The 19,986-nt window shown below is 44.7% G+C and overlaps 1 protein-coding gene across 1 annotated transcript in view; it reads left to right on the forward strand.

Annotated features, from left to right (window-relative positions):
• The window catches only part of cp (ceruloplasmin), a 28,210-nt gene that overhangs the window by 567 nt on the left and 7,657 nt on the right, over positions 1-19,986 (forward strand). The window contains exons 2-16 of the mRNA XM_031785491.1: positions 120-364; positions 2,234-2,446; positions 2,922-3,368; positions 3,531-3,785; positions 4,338-4,503; positions 4,709-4,848; positions 9,385-9,525; positions 9,770-9,814; positions 13,838-14,052; positions 14,206-14,356; positions 14,756-14,968; positions 15,699-15,906; positions 16,734-16,873; positions 17,171-17,299; positions 17,547-17,653. Coding sequence (XP_031641351.1) covers positions 120-364; positions 2,234-2,446; positions 2,922-3,368; positions 3,531-3,785; positions 4,338-4,503; positions 4,709-4,848; positions 9,385-9,525; positions 9,770-9,814; positions 13,838-14,052; positions 14,206-14,356; positions 14,756-14,968; positions 15,699-15,906; positions 16,734-16,873; positions 17,171-17,299; positions 17,547-17,653 — 2,815 coding nt within the window. The remainder of the gene's footprint in view (positions 1-119; positions 365-2,233; positions 2,447-2,921; positions 3,369-3,530; positions 3,786-4,337; positions 4,504-4,708; positions 4,849-9,384; positions 9,526-9,769; positions 9,815-13,837; positions 14,053-14,205; positions 14,357-14,755; positions 14,969-15,698; positions 15,907-16,733; positions 16,874-17,170; positions 17,300-17,546; positions 17,654-19,986) is intronic.

Below are 19,986 nucleotides of genomic sequence, written 5' to 3' on the forward strand. Positions count from 1 at the left end.
TTGTATACTATGCAGACTTTTTTGTTGTTGTGATGAATCCATTCAATAGTCCCTTGCGTGTGTATAAATGTTAATTATGTCTCTTCTCCTAACCCCCCACCCTCTCCACTCCACGACAGACACGCTGCTACGTTCCTGGAGCGCGGGCCCCAGAGAATCGGCAGTGTGTACAAGAAAGCAGTTTACCTGCAGTACACGGACGCCACCTATACAAAGGAGATAACCAAGCCCAAGTGGCTGGGCTTCCTGGGCCCTGTGATGTCGGCTGAGGAAGGGGACGTGATCAAGGTCCACCTGAAGAACATGGCCACTAGGGCGTACTCCATCCACTCCCATGGAATCATGTACAACAAGACCAGTGAGGGTGAGTGGATGTGGATAGGTGTCTAGAATAGTAGAATAGAGCAAAGAATATCCTATTTAATTATCAACGCAAAACCTCCAAGACAAAATAGACATTTGCCATAACTGCAGGCAACAGAGATTATGGAATGTGTTGCCCTATTAATTATGGAGTGTGGAGCCGTCTGTAGATTATGGAATGTGTTGCCCTATTAATTATGGAGTGTGGAGCCGTCTGTGGATTATGGAATGTGTTGCCCTATTAATTATGGAGTGGGGAGCCGTCTGTAGATTATGGAATGTGTTGCCCTATTAATTATGGAGTGTGGAGCCGTCTGTAGATTATGGAATGTGTTGCCCTATTAATTATGGAGTGTGGAGCCGTCTGTGGATTATGGAATGTGTTGCCCTATTAATTATGGAGTGGGGAGCCATCTGTAGATTATGGAATGTGTTGCCCTATTAATTATGGAGTGGGGAGCCGTCTGTGGATTATGGAATGTGTTGCCCTATTAATTATGGAGTGTGGAGCCGTCTGTAGATTATGGAATGTGTTGCCCTATTAATTATGGAGTGTGGAGCCGTCTGTGGATTATGGAATGTGTTGCCCTATTAATTATGGAGTGGGGAGCCGTCTGTGGATTATGGAATGTGTTGCCCTATTAATTATGGAGTGTGGAGCCGTCTGTGGATTATGGATTGTGTTGCCCTATTAATTATGGAGTGGGGAGCCGTCTGTAGATTATGGAATGTGAATCTTATGATTGTAGTGAGTGGGAGTGACACCCTCTAATGTGAATCGTGTAGTGAGTGGGGGAAGACACCCTCTAATGTGAATCGTGAAGTGAGTGGGAGTGACACCCTCTAATGTGAATCGTGTAGTGAGTGGGGGTGACACCCTCTAATGTGAATCGTGTAGTGAGTGGGGGTGACACCCTCTAATGTGAATCGTGAAGTGAGTGGGAGTGACACCCTCTAATGTGAATCGTGTAGTGAGTGGGGGTGACACCCTCTAATGTGAATCGTGTAGTGAGTGGGACTGACACCCTCTAATGTGAATCCTGTAGTGAGTGTGAGTGACACCCTCTAATGTGAATCGTGTAGTGAGTGTGAGTGACACCCTCTAATGTGAAATCTGTAGTGAGTGGGAGTGACACCCTCTAATGTGAATCCTGTAGTGAGTGGGGTGGGGTGGGTAATACTCCTGGCACAAGTCACATGATGGGGACCGGGATTCAATCCCTGCGTCCACTTTTCCCACCTGCCTGTATCCCCATCATATTTACATACTATCTCAATAAAGTGTGAAAATACACCCCCCCCCCCCTCCCCAAGACAAATTGAAGTCAGTCACTGATCCAGATAACTCCCATATTGAAGTCAGTCACTGATCCAGATAACTCCCATATTGAAGTCAGTCACTGATCCAGATAACTCCCATATTGAAGTCAGTCACTGATCCAGATAACTCCCATATTGAAGTCAGTCACTGATCCAGATAACTCCCATATTGAAGTCAGTCACTGATCCAGATAACTCCCATATTGAAGTCAGTCACTGATCCAGATAACTCCCATATTGAAGTCAGTCACTGATCCAGATAACTCCCATATTGAAGTCAGTCACTGATCCAGATAACTCCCATATTGAAGTCAGTCACTGATCCAGATAACTCCCATATTGAAGTCAGTCACTGATCCAGATAACTCCCATATTGAAGTCAGTCACTGATCCAGATAACTCCCATATTGAAGTCAGTCACTGATCCAGATAACTCCCATATTGAAGTCAGTCACTGATCCAGATAACTCCCATATTGAAGTCAGTCACTGATCCAGATAACTCCCATATTGAAGTCAGTCACTGATCCAGATAACTCCCATATTGCCAGGTGCTTTGTACCCGGACGAGACGACGGATGCAGAGAAACATGACGACCGGGTGGATCCTGGGAAGAGCTACACTTACGTGTGGGTCCTGAGCGACACCCACGCCCCCACCAAGGATGACACCAACTGCCTGGCACGCGCCTATCACTCCCACCTCCACGCACCTCAAGACATCGCCTCAGGACTTGTTGGACCCCTCATCATCTGTAAAAAAGGTACAGGCTTCTTATCAGGCACCTAAATGCTGGTTATGTACAGTAGGAGGTCTGATCTGGTTTTGAACAACAACATGTTGCACCACTGGAGCCCCCGAGTGGCACAGCGATCTATGGCACTGTATCGCAGTGCTTGAGGCGTCACTACAGACACCCTGGTTAGATTCCAGGCTGTATCACAACCGGCCGTGATTGGAAGTCGCATAGGCCCAGAGTCGTCCAGGTTTGGCCGACGTAAGGCCGTCATTGTAAATAAGAATTTGTTCTTAACTGACTTGCCTAGTTAAATAAAGGTTAAATAAAAATACAAAAATGTTTTTTTTTAATTAACTATTTGAGTTTTATGTATAGTGTTATTAGCCCATTGTGGCGACAGTGATCCTGAGATTACAGAAGAGAGAACACACACCATCTCCCTGTGTCATAAAGGCCATAGTATGTTATGTTCATGGATGTTTATTTCTGAGATGCGCAGGTACCCTGGATGTCTATGGTGACAAGGCAGCAGACTACTCGTACGTCCTGATGTTCACTGTGTCGGACGAGAACATGAGCTGGTACCTGGACGACAACATCAAGACCTACTGCACTCAGCAATCAACAGCAGCCAATAGCCCACAACAGCCATCACCAGCAGTCAATAGCCCACAACAGCCATCACCAGCAGTCAATAGCCCACAACAGCCATCACCAGCAGTCAATAGCCCACAACAGCCATCACCAGCAGTCAATAGCCCACAACAGCCATCAACAGCAGCCAATAGCCCACAACAACCATCACCAGCAGCCAATAGCCCACAACAGCCATCACCAGCAGCCAATAGCCCACAACAGCCATCACCAGCAGCCAATAGCCCACAACAACCCACAACTAAAGTAGACAAAGATGATGAAGCCTTCCAGGAGAGCAACCTGATGCACTGTGAGATTATTAACGTAAATAACACATACACACACACACACACACACACACACACACACACACACACACACACACACACACACACACACACACACACGCTAAACAACGCACAAAGCCTATGAGATCATAGGCCACTAACACAGTGTGTCCACTGTTTTGCAGCGATCAATGGCTTTGTGTACGGCAACCTGCCTGACCTGAGCATGTGTGTCGGAAACAAGATCCACTGGCACCTGATCGGCATGGGCAATGAGGTGGACATCCATTCAGTGTTCTTTCATGGCCAGATCCTGACCAACCTTGGTCACCACACTGACGCGGTCAGCTTGTTCCCAGCCACATTCACCAATGTGGAGATGACTGCTGACAACCCTGGTCACTGGCTGCTGAGCTGCCAGGTCAACGACCACCTAATGGGTATGTATGTATTTCACAAGCCAGGGACTGTATCCAATAAGCATCTCAGAGAATAGGCTGCTGATCCATTGTAGGACCAGGTGTTCCCTTGCCATGTGCTATTAATAATCAAATCTAGAAGGTTCAAATGAATCACCTACTCCGAGATTCTTAGGGCCCAGATAGACAGCCAATCAGAGGGTAGTACAACAACTCCCCAACAAGTTACAAGACATGCCACAGAGTGAACATTTTATTTGCCAGAGTCCGAGTTAATGGACACAAACCGGTTGAATCAACGCCGTTTCCACATGACTTCAAACAAACAATTCAATGTGATGACGTTGAATCAACGAGGAAAACTGATTGGATTTGCAAAAAGTTCCTCAGTGTAAAGGAATATCCTTTCTTCGCCCAACTTTGAACCTAAATTCAACAACATGGTGACATTTTTTTGGTTGATTTCACATTAGTTGACAATTCAATCAAATGTCAATGAAAACTAGACGTTAAACTGACGTCTGTGTCCAATAGGATAAAGTGATAGTCTTCCTGTGATTTCCTCCAACTCAGCGGGCATGCAGGCCCTCTTCGAGGTCAAGAAGTGTTTTCCTGCCGTCCACAAGCCGCGGCCCAATGGGGAGGTGAGGGAGTACTTCATCGCTGCCGAGGAGGTGCTGTGGGACTATGCCCCTTCACAGGTCAACCACGGCACAGGGAAACCTCTGAACACAGACGGGTCAGTAACATCACTGTCGTCTGTGGTTCGGGAGCACTTGTTTTGAGTTGAAAAGGGATTTTTGAGTGCGTAACTATTGCCCAATACCAATTTAAACCTGGTCCCAAAAAATATATAGAAACGGACTGAAGGGTTTGTTTTCTGGTCTTGTATTGGTGCTGATCTGACTGGTACCATGTTCTTTGTCCCTCCTGAATGTCCTCAGTGATTCAGAGACATTTTTCCAGAGAGGTAACGATCGTATTGGCGGGAAATATAAGAAGGTCCAGTACAAGGAGTACACAGACAACACCTTCACCGTGCAAAAGGAGAGAACACCTGAGGAGTTGCACCTAGGGATTCTGGGTAATGTACTACACACCCCTTGCACTGTCTTCACATTATGCTGCATTGAAATTAAATCTAAAAAAGGGATTACATTCAAAAAAAATTATATCGATCTACACAACCTACTCCACATTTGCAAAGTGAAAGAAAAATAATAAAAAACTGTCCAAATAAATAAAAAATATAAAAATAGGATGTATTGATTGATTGATCATTCAAATCGACGGGCTGAAGTTGAGCGGGTCGAGAGCTTCAAGTTCCTCAGTGTTGAAATCACTAAGGATCTATCATGGTCGACACACACCAACACAGTCGTGAAGAAGGCACGGGCAATGCCTCTTTCCCCTCAGGACGCTGAAAAGATTGAGAATGGGTCCTCAGATCCTCAAAAAGTTATACAGCTGCACCATTGAGAGCATCTTGACTGGCTGCATCACCGCCTGGTATGGTGACTGCTTGGCAAGGCGCTACAGAGGGTAGTGCGTACGGCCCAGTACATCACTGGGGCAGAGCTCCCTGCCATCCAGGATCTATATACCAGGCGGTGTCAGAGGAAGGCCCTAAAAATGGTCAAATACTCCTGTCACCCAAGTCGTAGAGTGTTCTCTCTGCAACCGCACGACAAGTGGTACCAATGCAGGACCAACAGGACCCTGAACAGCTTCAAACCCCAAGCCATAAGCCTGCTAAATAGTTAGTTAAATAGTTAGTTAAATAGTTAGTTAAATAGTTAGTTAAATAGCTAACCAGACCGTTTTTGCACTAACTTTTTTAAAACTCTTCACATCTGCTGTTGCTTTTCATCTGTCATTTTACTCCTAGTTATATATACATACAGTATTACTCCTAGTTATATATACATACAGTATTACTCCTAGTTATATGTACATACAGTATTACTCCTAGTTATATATACATACAGTATTACTCCTAGTTATATATACATACAGTATTACTCCTAGTTATATATACATACAGTATTACTCCTAGTTATATGTACATACAGTATTACTCCTAGTACATACAGTATTACTCCTAGTACATACAGTATTACTCCTAGTTATATGTACATACAGTACTACAGTATTACTCCTAGTTATATGTACATGCAGTATTACTCCTAGTTATATGTACATACAGTATTACTCCTAGTTATATGTGCATGCAGTGTCTACCTCAATCACCTCGTACCCCTGCACTTCGACTCTGTACTGGTACCCCATGTAATAGAGCCAAGTTATACTCACTGTGTATTTATTACGAGGTATTACTTTTCTTTTGCTATTTTCTTTCTCTCTGTATTGTTGGGAAAGGGCATGTAAGTCAGCATTTCACTGTTAGTCCACACCTGTTGTTTACCAAACATGTGACAAAAAAACATTTTATTTGATGTCTCCACATCCCTGAGTTAATACTTGGTGGATGCACTGTTGACAGCCATTACGGCTGTGAATCATTTTGAATAATGTTCGAAAAACTCTTAGGGAAACATATATTTAGATTTTTTTCAAAATCAAAAGACTGAGGCGGATTTTAACTACTTACCTGGGCTTTGCTCCTTTCATATTTATTTTTATCCTAACAAACTCCCCTGCTGGTGACAAGCATACCCATAACATGATAAATGCCACAAGCCTGTGTTAAAAATTCCACTCCAAATCATCCATTCTGTGTGCAACAAGGCCGTTAAGAAGTACAGCAAGACAACATGGCAAAGACATTAACGACAGGTTTGGGTCAAATCCAATACAACACAGTGTGAAACCCTCTGTATTTTCAAGTATTAGGGTGGCAGCATCATGTTATGGGTATGCTTGTCATTTGCAGGGACTGGGGAGTTTGTCAGGATCAGAAGAAATCTGAAAGGAGCAAAGCCCAGGGACAATTACACCAATTATTATGCCAAAGCCACACCAGAAGGGCTTTCCAAAGGTGTAAATCAGCAGTAGCGGTGCGTGGGTAAAATCACTGAGGAAGCCAAGCCAAGCCAGTAAAAATACCATATTAAATCTGTTGTGATATTTGCGGCGTTTGCTCTACAACCCATTCATTCACATGCCACCATGATATACAATAAGGCCATGACAACAAAAAGACAGCAGTCACACAGTGGCAGAATCAATTCAACTACACATACGTTTGTTTCATCACAAAACCCGGAGAGCAACATCTGTGGTGAAGTCCACCAAGCAAATATTGCATGTAACAAACAGTTATATGACCTGCAGCGTGGTCACGCAAGTTAATATTTTCAACAGTTTACTGAACAACTACTGATTTACAACCTCAGAGTTACCCACAAGTCAGCACAAAGACAACAGGAGCCCTGACTCCACTATTTCAGCACCATTTCAACTTAAACATCATCAAAGTTTATTTTAATACACTGAAAACAAACTTAAAGATACCAAAAACAATTTAGTCCAATCAATTATTATGCTCTTTGGTTGTGCTTTGGATTATGTTGTGCCTAATGCTGTGCCCTCCCAGTATTTTGTGTTAAATGCTCTACAACAAAGCTTTCTTAGTGTCCAACAAGCTTTCTCTGCCCTTAACCTTGTTCTGAACACCTCCAAAACAAAGGTCATGTGGTTTGGTAACAAGAATGCCCCTTCCCCACAGGTGTCATTACTTCCTCTGAGGGTTTAGAGCTTGAGGTAGTCACCTCATACAAGTACTTGAGAGTATGGCTAGATGGTACACTGTCCTTCTCTCAGCACATATCAAAGCTGCAGGCTAAAGTTAAATCTAGACTTGGTTTCCTCTATCGTAATCGCTCCTCTTTCACCGCAGCTGCCAAACTAACCCTGATTCAGATGACCATCCTACCCATGCTAGATTATGGCGAAGTAATTTATAGATCGGCAGGTAACGGTGCTCTCGAGCGGCTAGATGTTCTTTACCATTCGGCCATCAGATTTGCCACCAATGCTCCTTATAGGACACATCACTGCACTCTATACTCCTGCACTCTGTAAACTGTTCATCTCTGTATACCCGTCACAAGACCCACTGGTTGACGCTTATTTATAAAACCCTCTAAGGCCTCCCTCCCCCTATCTGAGATACCTACTGCAGCACTCAACCTCCACATACAACACCCGTTCTGCCAGTCACATTCTGTTTAAAGTCCCCAAAGCACACACATCAATGGGTGGCTCCTCTTTCCAGTTCGCTGCAGCTAGCGACTGGAACGACCTGCAACAAACACTCAACTGGACAGTTTTGTCTCAATCTCTTTATTCAAAGACTCAATCATGGACACTCTTACTGACAATTGTGTCTGCTTTGTGTGATGTATTGTTGTCTCTACCTTCTTGCCCTTTGTGCTGTTGTCTGTGGCCAATAATGTTTGTACCCTGTTTTGTGCTGCTACCATGTTGTGTTGCTACCATGTTGTTGTCATGTTGTGTTGCTACCATGCTGTGTTGTCATGTGTTGCTGCCTTGCTATTTTGTTGTCTTTAGGTAATGTTGTCTCTCTTGTTGTGATGTGTGTTTTGTCCTATATTTATATTGTACTTTTTAAATATTTTTTTAATCCCAGGCCCCTGTCCCCGCAGGAGGTCTTTTGGTAGGCCATCATTGCAAATAAGAATTTGTTCTTAACTGACTTGCTTAGTTAGAGGTTCAATCAAAAAAAAAAAAACTACTTTATATATATATATATATATAAATTATTGGGTAATAATGAATTGTGTCATTTTGGAGTCACTTTTTATTGTAAATAAGAACAGAATATGTCTCTGAACGCTTTCACATTAATGTGGATGCCTCCCTGACTACAGATAATCATGAATTAATCATGAATAATGATGAGAGAGAAAGTTACAGAGGCACAAAGATCATGCCCCGAAAACATGCTAACCTCTCACCAATAATATGGGTGGTTAGCATTTTTGGTGATATTTATGCCTCTAACTCTGTAAATCCAATTGAATCCCTTTTTAGAGGTAATTTATAAAATGTGAAGACTATGCAATGGATGTGTAGACTTTCACTAGTCACTGTAGTTCATTCATACTGCAGGTTGATTCTGTTGCTCCGGGAGTAGGAGAACTATCCCCCTAGTCTTATAGTGGGTCCTCTGTAGATTTAAGCAATGGCACCCCGGAGGTTTGTGGTATATGGCAAATATACCAGAGCTGTGGGCTGTTCTTAAGCACGACGCAACGCGGAGTGCCTGGATACAGCCCTTAGCTGTGGTATATTGGCCATATACCACTAACCCCCAAGGTGCCTTATTGCGATTATAAACTGGTTACCAATGTAATTAGAGCAGTAAAAATACATGTTTTGTCATACCCGTGGTGTACAGTCTGATATACCATGGCTGTCAGCTAATCAGCATTCAGGGCTCGAACCACCCAGTTTATAATACATGGTAGATCATGGCAACACTTGGATAGTGGGATCGATACCCGGGACCACCCAAAAGTTGATTTATTAATTTTTTATGCATGCATACTTTTTGTTACTTTGGATATAAGCGACCGCTAAATTGCATATTTCTACAAATGTATTAATGACTGAATGGCTGCCGTGTGTGTTGCAGGTCCTGTGATCAGGGCCGAGGAGGAAGACACCATCAAGGTGGTGTTTAAGAACAAGGCCAGCCGTCCGTTCTCCATGCAGCCACATGGAGTGCAGTACAACGTCGAGCAGTCAGGGACTCTCTACTATAACGAACTGGAAGGTTAGAGGCTGTAAAACACCAGTGATGATTATTAATGACATGTTAAGGAGTCAACACCCTGATGAGGACAGCTTGTCTGTCGAAACGTTGGTTATACAATTATTTACATCTGAGCTCCTAGAGTGTGCGACTCTCCTTTTCTTTTTCAAGACAGCACCGTTTAACATAATTTGTTGTAAAAAAAGTTTCCTTTCAGTGACAAATGTCTCATTACCATCAATTAACGCTGGTAATGCTTTCACAGAATCCTACACTGCCAAAAAACTCCGAGAAATCAAGAAGGAGACGAGTAAGTATGCTCATTTATGCCTTTTTTTTTATTTATCTTTTATAGAACTACAGTATCCAGTAAGGGTCAATTTCATTTCAATGCCAGTCAATTGGAGTTCCAACTTTATTTAATGCTTTTCAACGGGCCCGATTCAATCCGTAGCACTAATGATCGTGATATAAATTTAAAGGCAGTGTGCCATCGTTGGCGGAGACTCTGCATTCATTGTAAACGCTGCATATGTCAGCTCAATCGAAAATTACCTTTAAAATGGAAATTATGCTACAGCACAGATCTTCAGCACTACGGATTGAATCGAGCCCTTACTTTCTGAATTGACTGGAATTGAAATAGAATTGACCCCAAACCCTGGTATCCAGTTCCTGCAGGTGTTCAGCCACACTGAGGAAAAGGTGGGGACCTGGCCAGCTGGCCAGGGATGTTTTATGTTTGGTCACCAGGATCTTTCTCTCACCAAACTCGGTCCAAATTAAACTAAACAATGTCACTTAATTTGCTCTTGCTAGGTAGTGATGCTAGACATCCACAGTGTAAAGTCTACAAGTCTATATTCAGTGGTCTGACAGTGGAACCTAGGACATTAGCTACAGTAGTGGCTGGTTAGTTACTGAGTCCTGCTGGCAGTGTACACACATTTACACCTGCCCAGAATAAGCACAGAACATATTATGACCGTAGGCCCAATTTTACATTTACATGTTAGTCATTTAGCACACACTCTTATCCAGAGTGACTTACAGTAAGTGAAGTTAAGATACTGTAGCTGGGTTGGACAACCACATATCATAGTCATAATAAGGACATTTTTCCTCAAAAAAGTAGATATCAGCAAAGTCAGAGCTAGTAAGACGAAAAACTAAAAAAGTAAAGCGTTAGTTCACGAAAGGTATTCCTCACCATGTGAAGATATGATAGGGCCGAGTTACTGGGTGTATAGAGGCAATAGCAGAGGGCCTAGAACCCGAGCCTTGGGACACGTGAGAGTACGTGGTGCAGACACAGAGCCTCTCCACGTCATCTGCTAGGAGAGGTCTGCCAAGTAGGATGCAATCCAGGAGTGTGCAGAGCCTGAGACGTCCAGCCCTGAGAGGGTGGAGAGGAGGATCTGATGGTTCACGGTGTCGAAGGCAGCAGATAGATCTAGGAGGATGAGAACAGAGGAGAGAGAGTCAGCTTTGGCAGAGAGCCTCCCTGACACAGAGAAGGGCAGTCTTGACACACAGAAGGGCAGTCTCAGAGAAAGATACCCAGAAAACATGACCCCATTGGCCCCGTGTGGCTTTTTGGTGGGCAAGATGGGCACGGGCTAGCCCACACCAGCCCAACATTGGGCTAGCCCACAACAAGCTCAACACAGGCTAGCTTACACCAATCCCACATCAGCCCAACACGGGATCGCCTACACCAACCTTTCACACAGACTAGCCCACACCACCTCAACATGGGCCAGCCCAGCACAGGCTAGCCCACACCAAGCCCAGCACATGCTAGCCCACACCAAGCCCAGCACATGCTAGCCCACACCAAGCCCAGCACATGCTAGCCCACACCAAGCTCAGCACATGCTAGCCCACACCAAGCCCAGCACATGCTAGCCCACACCAAGCCCAGCCCAGGCTAGCCCACACCAAGCCCAGCCCAGCCCAGGCTAGCCCACACCAAGCCCAGCCCAGCCCAGGCTAGCCCACACCAAGCCCAGCCCAGCCCAGGCTAGCCCACACCAAGCCCAGCCCAGGCTAGCCCACACCAAGCCCAGCCCAGGCTAGCCCACACCAAGCCCAGCCCAGGCTAGCCCACACCAAGCCCAGCCCAGGCTAGCCCACACCAAGCCCAGCCCAGGCTAGCCCACACCAAGCCCAACCCAGGCTAGCCCACACCAAGCCCAGCCCAGGCTAGCCCACACCAAGCCCAGTCCATGCTAGCCCACACCAAGCCCAGCCCAGACTAGACCACACCAAGCCCAGCCCAGACTAGACCACACCAAGCCCAGCACAGGCTAGCCCACACCAACCCAATAGGGGCTAGCCCACACCAACCCAATAGGGGCTAGCCCACACCAAGTCCAGCTAAAGGCGGGGGCTCATTTTAATATTTTAGGGTATGGTTTGCACACAGTCCTCACACTTTCTTTATTTTACTGAGTGTCTGTGTTCTGTTGTGTGATGGCCAATGTTTTTCGATCTTGTACACTGTCAATGATGCAGTCTTTAAAAAGTTCCTAAAGGGGCAATCTGTAGTTACTACCTCAATGTTTGGACTTATAAATGAACGCTACTGTAGGTTCTCATTGATTCTTCAAGAACATAACTTATAAATGCCTCATGAGCTCAGTTCAACTGTCACACCGCATCAGAACCCAAAATATAAGATTGTTTTACTCCTTTGTTTGTAAACAAAGTAAATGTAAACAAACACTGTATAGCCTCAAAACATGGTTAAAACTATCATGTTGATGTCATGGATGGTCAGTCCTTGAATCCATAGCTCTGTCCATGAATTTGAGAATGTTCCCATTTCTCCAGCCCCGTCCCTTGGATTTACTATTGTTTCACTTTGTTATTGTTTCAACTGTTGATTGTCCCTTTAAATAAGTGTATGTCACATCTTGTTAAAAAAAAAAAAAAAAAAGCTGTGTACAAAACATTAGGAACACCTGCTGTTTCCATGACATCGACTGACCAAGTGAATCAAGGTGAAAGCTAAGATCCCTTTATTGATGTCACTTGTTAAATCCACTTCAAATCAGTGTAGATGAAGTGGAGGTGACAGGTTAAAGAAAGATTTTTACGCCTTGAGACAATTGAGGCATGGATTGTGTATGTGTGTCATTCAGAGGGTGAATGGGAGAGACAACATATTGAAGTGCCTTTGAACGGGGTATGGTAGTACAGTAGGTGCCAGGCGCACACGGTTTGAACGGGGTATGGTAGTACAGTAGGTGCCAGGCGCACACGGTTTGAACGGGGTATGGTAGTACAGTAGGTGTCAGGCGCACACAGTTTGAACGGGGTATGGTAGTACAGTAGGTGCCAGGCGCACACGGTTTGAACGGGGTATGGTAGTACAGTAGGTGTCAGGCGCACACAGTTTGAACGGGGTATGGTAGTACAGTAGGTGCCAGGCGCACACGGTTTGAGTCTGTCAAGAACTGCAACGCTGGGGGGTTTAAAAAGATCAACAGTTTCCCATGTGTATCAAGAATGGTCCGCCACTCAAAGTACATCCAGCCAACATGGGCCAGCGTCCCTGTGGAACGCTTTCCACGACACCTTGTAGAGTCCATGACCTGACGAATTGAGGCTGTTCTGAGGGGAAAAAGAGGGTGCAATTCAATATTAGGAATGTACATGTGTATATGCAGTGTATGTGTATATGCAGTGTGTGTATGTGTATATGCAGTGTGTGAATGTGTATATGCAGTGTGTGTATGCGTATATGCAGTGTGTGTATGTGTATATGCAGTGTATGTGTATATGCAGTGTGTATGTGTATATGCAGTGTATATGTGTATATGCAGTGTATATGTGTATATGCATGTGTATATGCATGATAGATTTGGTCTTTCTGATACAATATAACACGTTCCCTAAACACCTTGAAGGCTTGTAAAATTATGAAATGTATGCATTGAATTAAATTGTATTAAAATGTATTATAAATAAATTCCTATTAAAATAGCAAAGGCGCATCGGCCCAATGTAGACAGCCTAGATGGGGCCAATAGTTTAGCCCGCATTGGGCCCACGTGGTGCCAATGTTTTAGCCCGCATTGGGCCCACGTGGTGCCAATGTTTTAGCCCGCATTGGGCCCACGTGGTGCCAATGTTTTAGCCCGCATTGGGCCCACGTGGTGCCAATGTTTTAGCCCGCATTGGGCCCACGTGGTGCCAATGTGAGCATGTTTTCTGGGACAGCTCTAATCCTGGTCCTTCTGTTTTTGCCGTGACACAGACCGTTTATTCAACTAATCACCAAACCATGGAATCTTTATCTTATTAACCTCTAACCCCTACCCTCCAGGAACTGTAACCCCTCCCCCGGCAGCGCTGGTCAAACCAGGCACCACCCACACCTATGAGTGGGTGGTCCCTAAGGGTGGCGGGCCGGTGGCAGACGATGCAGACTGCATTACATATTTCTACTACTCAGCCGTGGACCCTGTCAAAGACACCAGCTCCGGCCTTGTTGGACCCCTCCTGGTCTGCAAAAAAAAGACCCTCAAAAAAGGGAAACAGGTAAAGAAATGGAATTGGATTGAATACCTTTATTGTCAGTGTGTTGAAATATTGAATCTGTAATGTGTTCATCAGCTGACTTGGCATTAGAAAAAGGTCAAATACAGACAGAGCACTCACATCAAATATTTTCACGTTTATTTCCCATTTCAGAAAAACGTCAACAAGGAGTTCCACATGCTAGCTACAGTGTTTGATGAGAACCTGAGCTGGTTCCTGGATGACAACATTAACCAGTTTACCAAGGCTCCCAAAACTGTCAACAAGGAGGACGAGGACTTCCAGGAATCTAACAAAATGCACTGTGAGTCTTTTAGGCTTTGTTTACACACGCAGTCCAGTTCTGGTCTTTTACTCAACTATTTGTTAAATAGCTGATCTGATTGGTCAAAAGACCAAATTAGTGGAAATAGATCAGAATTGGGCTGCTTGTGTAAACACAGCCTTAGAACACTGATCTATCATGGAAACTTGTTAAACTGTGATGCTAATTCAGCTACAAAACATATACATCTTTGGCAAAGTTGTAATTAAACTCATTCCTTCTCAGTTACTTTCAAAAAGCCTATATTGTAATGGGATTTCCCTATGCATAAAAAAAAGTAAACACCAAAACACAGAGCAGTTACCAACAACCTAACATGTTTCAACCTCTCACTGGTCTTCTGTAGGGCATTAACTTTTCCATTTCCTGTTCCCACAGCGATCAATGGCTACATGTATGGGAACCTTCCAGGGCTGACCATGTGTAAGGGGGACAAGGTGTCTTGGCACCTGTCTGGCCTGGGCTCGGAGGCTGATATCCACGGCCTATACTTTGAAGGGAACAGGTTAATCTACAGAGAGACACGCAGAGACGTCATGAACGTGTTCCCTCACATCTCCCACACTGTCATGATGGAGCCAGACAGCATGGGTAAGACACATTATGGATGGAGGGATGCATGGAGGAATGAATGGATGGATGGATGAGTGGGTGAGTGGATGGATGAATAGAGGGATGGACAGATGGGTGGATGGACTAATGGAGAGATGGATGGATGCATGGAGGAATGAATGGAAGGAAGGATGGATGAGTGGGTGAGTGGATGGATGAATAGAGGGATGGGCAGATGGACTAATGGAGAGATGGATGGATGCATGGAGGAATGAATGGAAGGAAGGATGGATGGATGAGTGGGTGAGTGGATGGATGAATAGAGGGATGGGCAGATGGACTAATGGAGAGATGGATGGATGCATGGAGGAATGAATGGAAGGAAGGATGGATGGATGAGTGGGTGAGTGGATGGATGGATGAAGAGGGATGGACAGATGGGTGGATGGACTAATGGAGAGATGGATGGATGCATGGAGGAATGAATGGAAGGAAGGATGGATGAGTGGGTGAGTGGATGGATGAAGAGGGATGGACAGATGGGTGGATGGACTAATGGAGAGATGGATGGATGCATGGAGGAATGAATGGAAGGAAGGATGGATGAGTGGGTGAGTGGATGGATGAATAGAGGGATGGACGGATGGACTAATGGAGAGATGGATGGAGGGGCAGACAGAAAGACAGAATCGTAAATGTTTACTTCTGTTCTAATTGCAAATCAATTAAAACAAATTATAATGACATGCATTTGTTTCCCCCCCTCCAGGTCAGTTTGAGGTGGTGTGCCAGACGACGGACCATTACCAGGGAGGTATGAGGGCCAACTACACTGTGCAGAAGTGTAGTATGTTCAACAGGCAGTCAGAGATCATGCTCCACTCGAAGACCTACTACATTGCTGCCATGGAGATAGACTGGGACTACTCCCCAAACCGGACCTGGGAACAGGAGATGTACCATGGCCTCACACAGAGGTAATCTAACCGTAGCTTCATGTCCACAACCCCAGCCCAACCCTAACCCCGGCTCAACCCTAATCCCGGCCATAACCATAATCCTGGCTCAACCCTAACCCCAGCTCTAACCCTAACCCCAGCTCTAACCCTAACCCTGGCCATAACCCCTAACCCCGGCCCAACCCTAACCCTGGCCATAACCCTAACCCCGGCCCAACCCTAACCCCGGCCCAACCCTAACCCCGGCCATAACCCTAACCATAACCCTAACCATAACCCTAACCCTGGCCCTAACCCTGGCCCTAACCCTGGCCCTAACCCTAACCCCGGCTCTAACCCTAACCCCGGCTCTAACCCTAACCCCGGCTCAACCCTAACCCCAGCCATAACCCTAACCCCAGCCATAACCCTAACCCCAGCCATAACCCTAACCCCAGCCATAACCCTAACCCCAGCCATAACCCTAACCCCAGCCATAACCCTAACTAGGGTTACAAAATTCCTGGAACTTTCAATAAATTCCCTAGTTTTCCAGAAATCATGGTTGGAGGATTACGGATTTTCTGTTTATTCTCTCCTGATTCTAGAAACCTCCAACCGGAATTTCGGGAAAACTAGGGAATTTATTGAAAGTTCCCCGAATTTTTCAACACTAACTATAGCTTCATGTCCACAGCCCTAGCTCAACCCTAACCCCAGCCATAACCCTAACCCCAGCTCAACCCTAACCCCAGCTCAACCCTAACCCCAGCTCAACCCTAACCCCAGCCATAACCCTAAAACATTCCTGTTCCATGTTTGAGACATGGATGTACAATACATCAGTATGTTTTCTTTGTCTCCAGTCCAGGAAATGATTTCATTGATAAACAGGGTAAGTTCATCGGCTCCATATACAAGAAGGTTGTGTACAGGGAGTTCACCAACAATAAATTCACCAAACAGAAGGAGAGATCAGCAGACATGCAACACCTGGGGATCCTGGGTAAGTTGTAGTATAAAGGGTTTGGTTCTGGGTAAGTTGTACTATAAAAGGTTTGGTTCTGGGTAAGTTGTAGTATAAAGGGTTTGGTTCTGGGTAAGTTGTGGTATAAAGGGGTTGGTTCTGGGTAAGTTGTAGTATAAAGGGTTTGGCGGTACAGTAGGCTTATATGTACATAACATATGGAATTTAATTGCCATACTTTACTTCCCAGGGACCAAGCGATGACTTGACATTATTTTCATTATTAAACTGACCTGTTATGAATCCTGATTGATGACGCCTCGTTTCGTTCCCCAGGCCCTATGATCCATGCAGACATTGGTGACAAAGTCAATATAGTCTTCAAGAACATGGCCACAAGAACTTACTCTATTCACGCACACGGGGTGAAGACAGATGTACCACAAGTCAAAGAAACTAAGCCAGGTAAAATAAACAGCACCCATAATGCATTGCATTTGACCAGCTCGTGTTTTATTGAGATTGGATTTGTGATAGTGATATGTCGTAGTTTCAATAGCAGAAAGTACTTTTGATCGCAACAAAAACCTATATGTGTCATTGTTCTTTTATTACTATGGTTACTCATATATATTTCATGACCCTGTTCTACATAATAACAACTTTGTAGTGAGTGAGAGTTAGTTTCCTAAAGAAGAGTTGTCCCATACAGGTGAGACCCAGACATACACATGGTATGTCCCCAAGACAGCTGGGCCTACAGACAAACAGGAGACATGCAGTGTGGGAGCTTATTACTCCACAGTCGACGTCAACAAGGTAAATGAGATAACACAAACTGAGCCACAAACTCAATCTCTGAGATCATTGTTAGATCGTAAGAAGGTTCTGTCTTTAGTAGCCAAGGTGTTTCTCAGACTTACACACATAAAAACATCTACGAGTGATCCAGACCACACGTACAGCGGCGCAAGTTTTTTTTTACCCATTCCGAGTCACTTTAGTCACAGAAGACCTCCGCTAAACATAGAATCAAGATGTCTGACTCGGCCCCCAGTGTCCGGTCTGGAGCGTGAAGTCAAGAGCTCCGCTGGTCGGCTACGGCATGGCAACATAGCGTTGCCAAAAGCCCTGGTCTGCCCTGGAAAGCCTACGTAAATTACGATTAGCAGAACTGTCAAACAAAAAACGTTCTAGTCACGGTCACTATGATCTTTAACTATTTCTTGGTGCCATTAAGCCCAAGGGGCCAAGGTTCCAGTCTAAAAACACGGTTTTGACTGCTCCTACAGTTTTGACCTGGTATTGCAGTTTAACTGATGCCTGGCCCAGAAAGACAATTTCAATAGATGGCCACATAGAGAAGTCAAGACTTGAAATTTCCTAATAAGACAATTTAGTCTTCACATTTATGCACAAAACATCCAAATTACTGTCGCTGAGGCCGATCTTTTTTCAAATCACTTACAGCGGAAGATATTAACATTTTATATTCATCAAATGTCATGTTTTTGGATGAGATGACGACGTAGTCGCTGCTCGCGCTGCACATACTGCGGGCGCGGCGCTGCACATACTGCGGGCGCGGCGCTGCACATACTGCTAGCGCGCATGTGATGTTGGTCACATAAATCGCATACAACCTGGATAGAGAATCGTGTATGTGAAAGAGAATAGATTACTTTGAAAACAATGGTCGTACATCTTGGATCCAGTTATTATCATCAGTAGTGGTTCATGGGTAAAGTCACTGGGAAAGCCAAAACATGGCAAAACAAAAAGCCATATTACAACATACGGTGCCTTTGGAAAATATTCAGACCCTTATTCCCTTTTTCCACATTTCGTTACGTTACAGCCGTATTTATTAAAATGTAACCTTAATTTAACTAGGCAAGTCAGTTAAGAACAAATTCTTATTTACAATGACGGCCTACGTCGGCCAAACCCGGACGACGCTGGGCCAATTGTGCGCTGCCCTATGGGACTCCCAATCCCGGCCGGAGGTGATAAAGCCTGGATTTGAACCAGGGGCCTGCCTCTTGCACTGAGATGAAGTGCCTTACACTGCTGTGCTACTCAGGAGCCTTATTATAAAATTGATTAAATTAATGTTTATCATCAATCTACATACAATACCCCATAATGACAAAGCAAAAACAGGTTTTTAAATGTTTGTAAATGTATTAAAAATAAAAGCAATAAAAACGACATATTTAAATATTATATTTATACTTATAAGTATTCAGACCCTTTTCTATGAGACTCCAAATTGAGCTCCGGTGCATCCTGTTTCCATTGATCATCCTTGAAATGTTTCTACAACTTGATTGGAGTCCACCTGTGGTAAATTCAATGGATTGGACATGATTTGGAAAGGAACACACCTGTCTATATAAGGTCCCACAGTTGACAGTGAATGTCAAAAACCAAGCCATGAGGTCAAAGGAATTGTCCGTAGAGCTCCGAGACAGGTTTGTGTCAAGGCATAGATCTGGGGAAGGGTAGCATTGAAGGTCCCCAAGAACACAGTGGCCTCTTTCCATTCTTAAATGGAAGGAGTCACTCCTCAGTAAAAGGCACATGACAGCCTGCTTGGCGTTTGCCAAAAGGCAACTAAAGACCATGAGAAACAAGATTCTCTGTTCTGATGAAACCAAGATTGAACTCTTTGGCTTGAATACAAAGCGTCACGCCTGGAGGAAACCTGGCACCATCCCTACAGTGAAGCATGGTGGTGGCAGCATCATGCTGTGGGGAAGTTTTTCAGCGGCAGGGACTGGGAGACTAGTCACAATCGAGGGAAAGATTAACAGAGCAAAGTACATAGAGATCCTTGATGAAAACCTGCTCCAGAGTATTCAGGATTCATTCCAACAGGACAACGACCCTTAGCACACAGCCCAGAGAATGCAGGAGTGGCTTCGGGACATGTCTCCGAATGCCCTTGAATAGCCCAGCCAGAGCCCGGACACCGATCTAACATCTCTGGAGAGACCTGAAAATAGCTGTGCAGCGATGCTCCCCATCCAACCTGACAAAGCTTGACAGGATCTGCAGAGAAGAATGGGAGAAACTCCCCAAATACAGGTGTTCCAAGCTTGCAGCGTCATACCCAAGAAGACTTGAGTCTGTAATTGCTGCTAAAGGAT

This window comes from Oncorhynchus kisutch, linkage group LG13, assembly GCF_002021735.2.
Source record: "Oncorhynchus kisutch isolate 150728-3 linkage group LG13, Okis_V2, whole genome shotgun sequence".
Taxonomy (NCBI): Eukaryota; Metazoa; Chordata; class Actinopteri; order Salmoniformes; family Salmonidae; genus Oncorhynchus; species Oncorhynchus kisutch.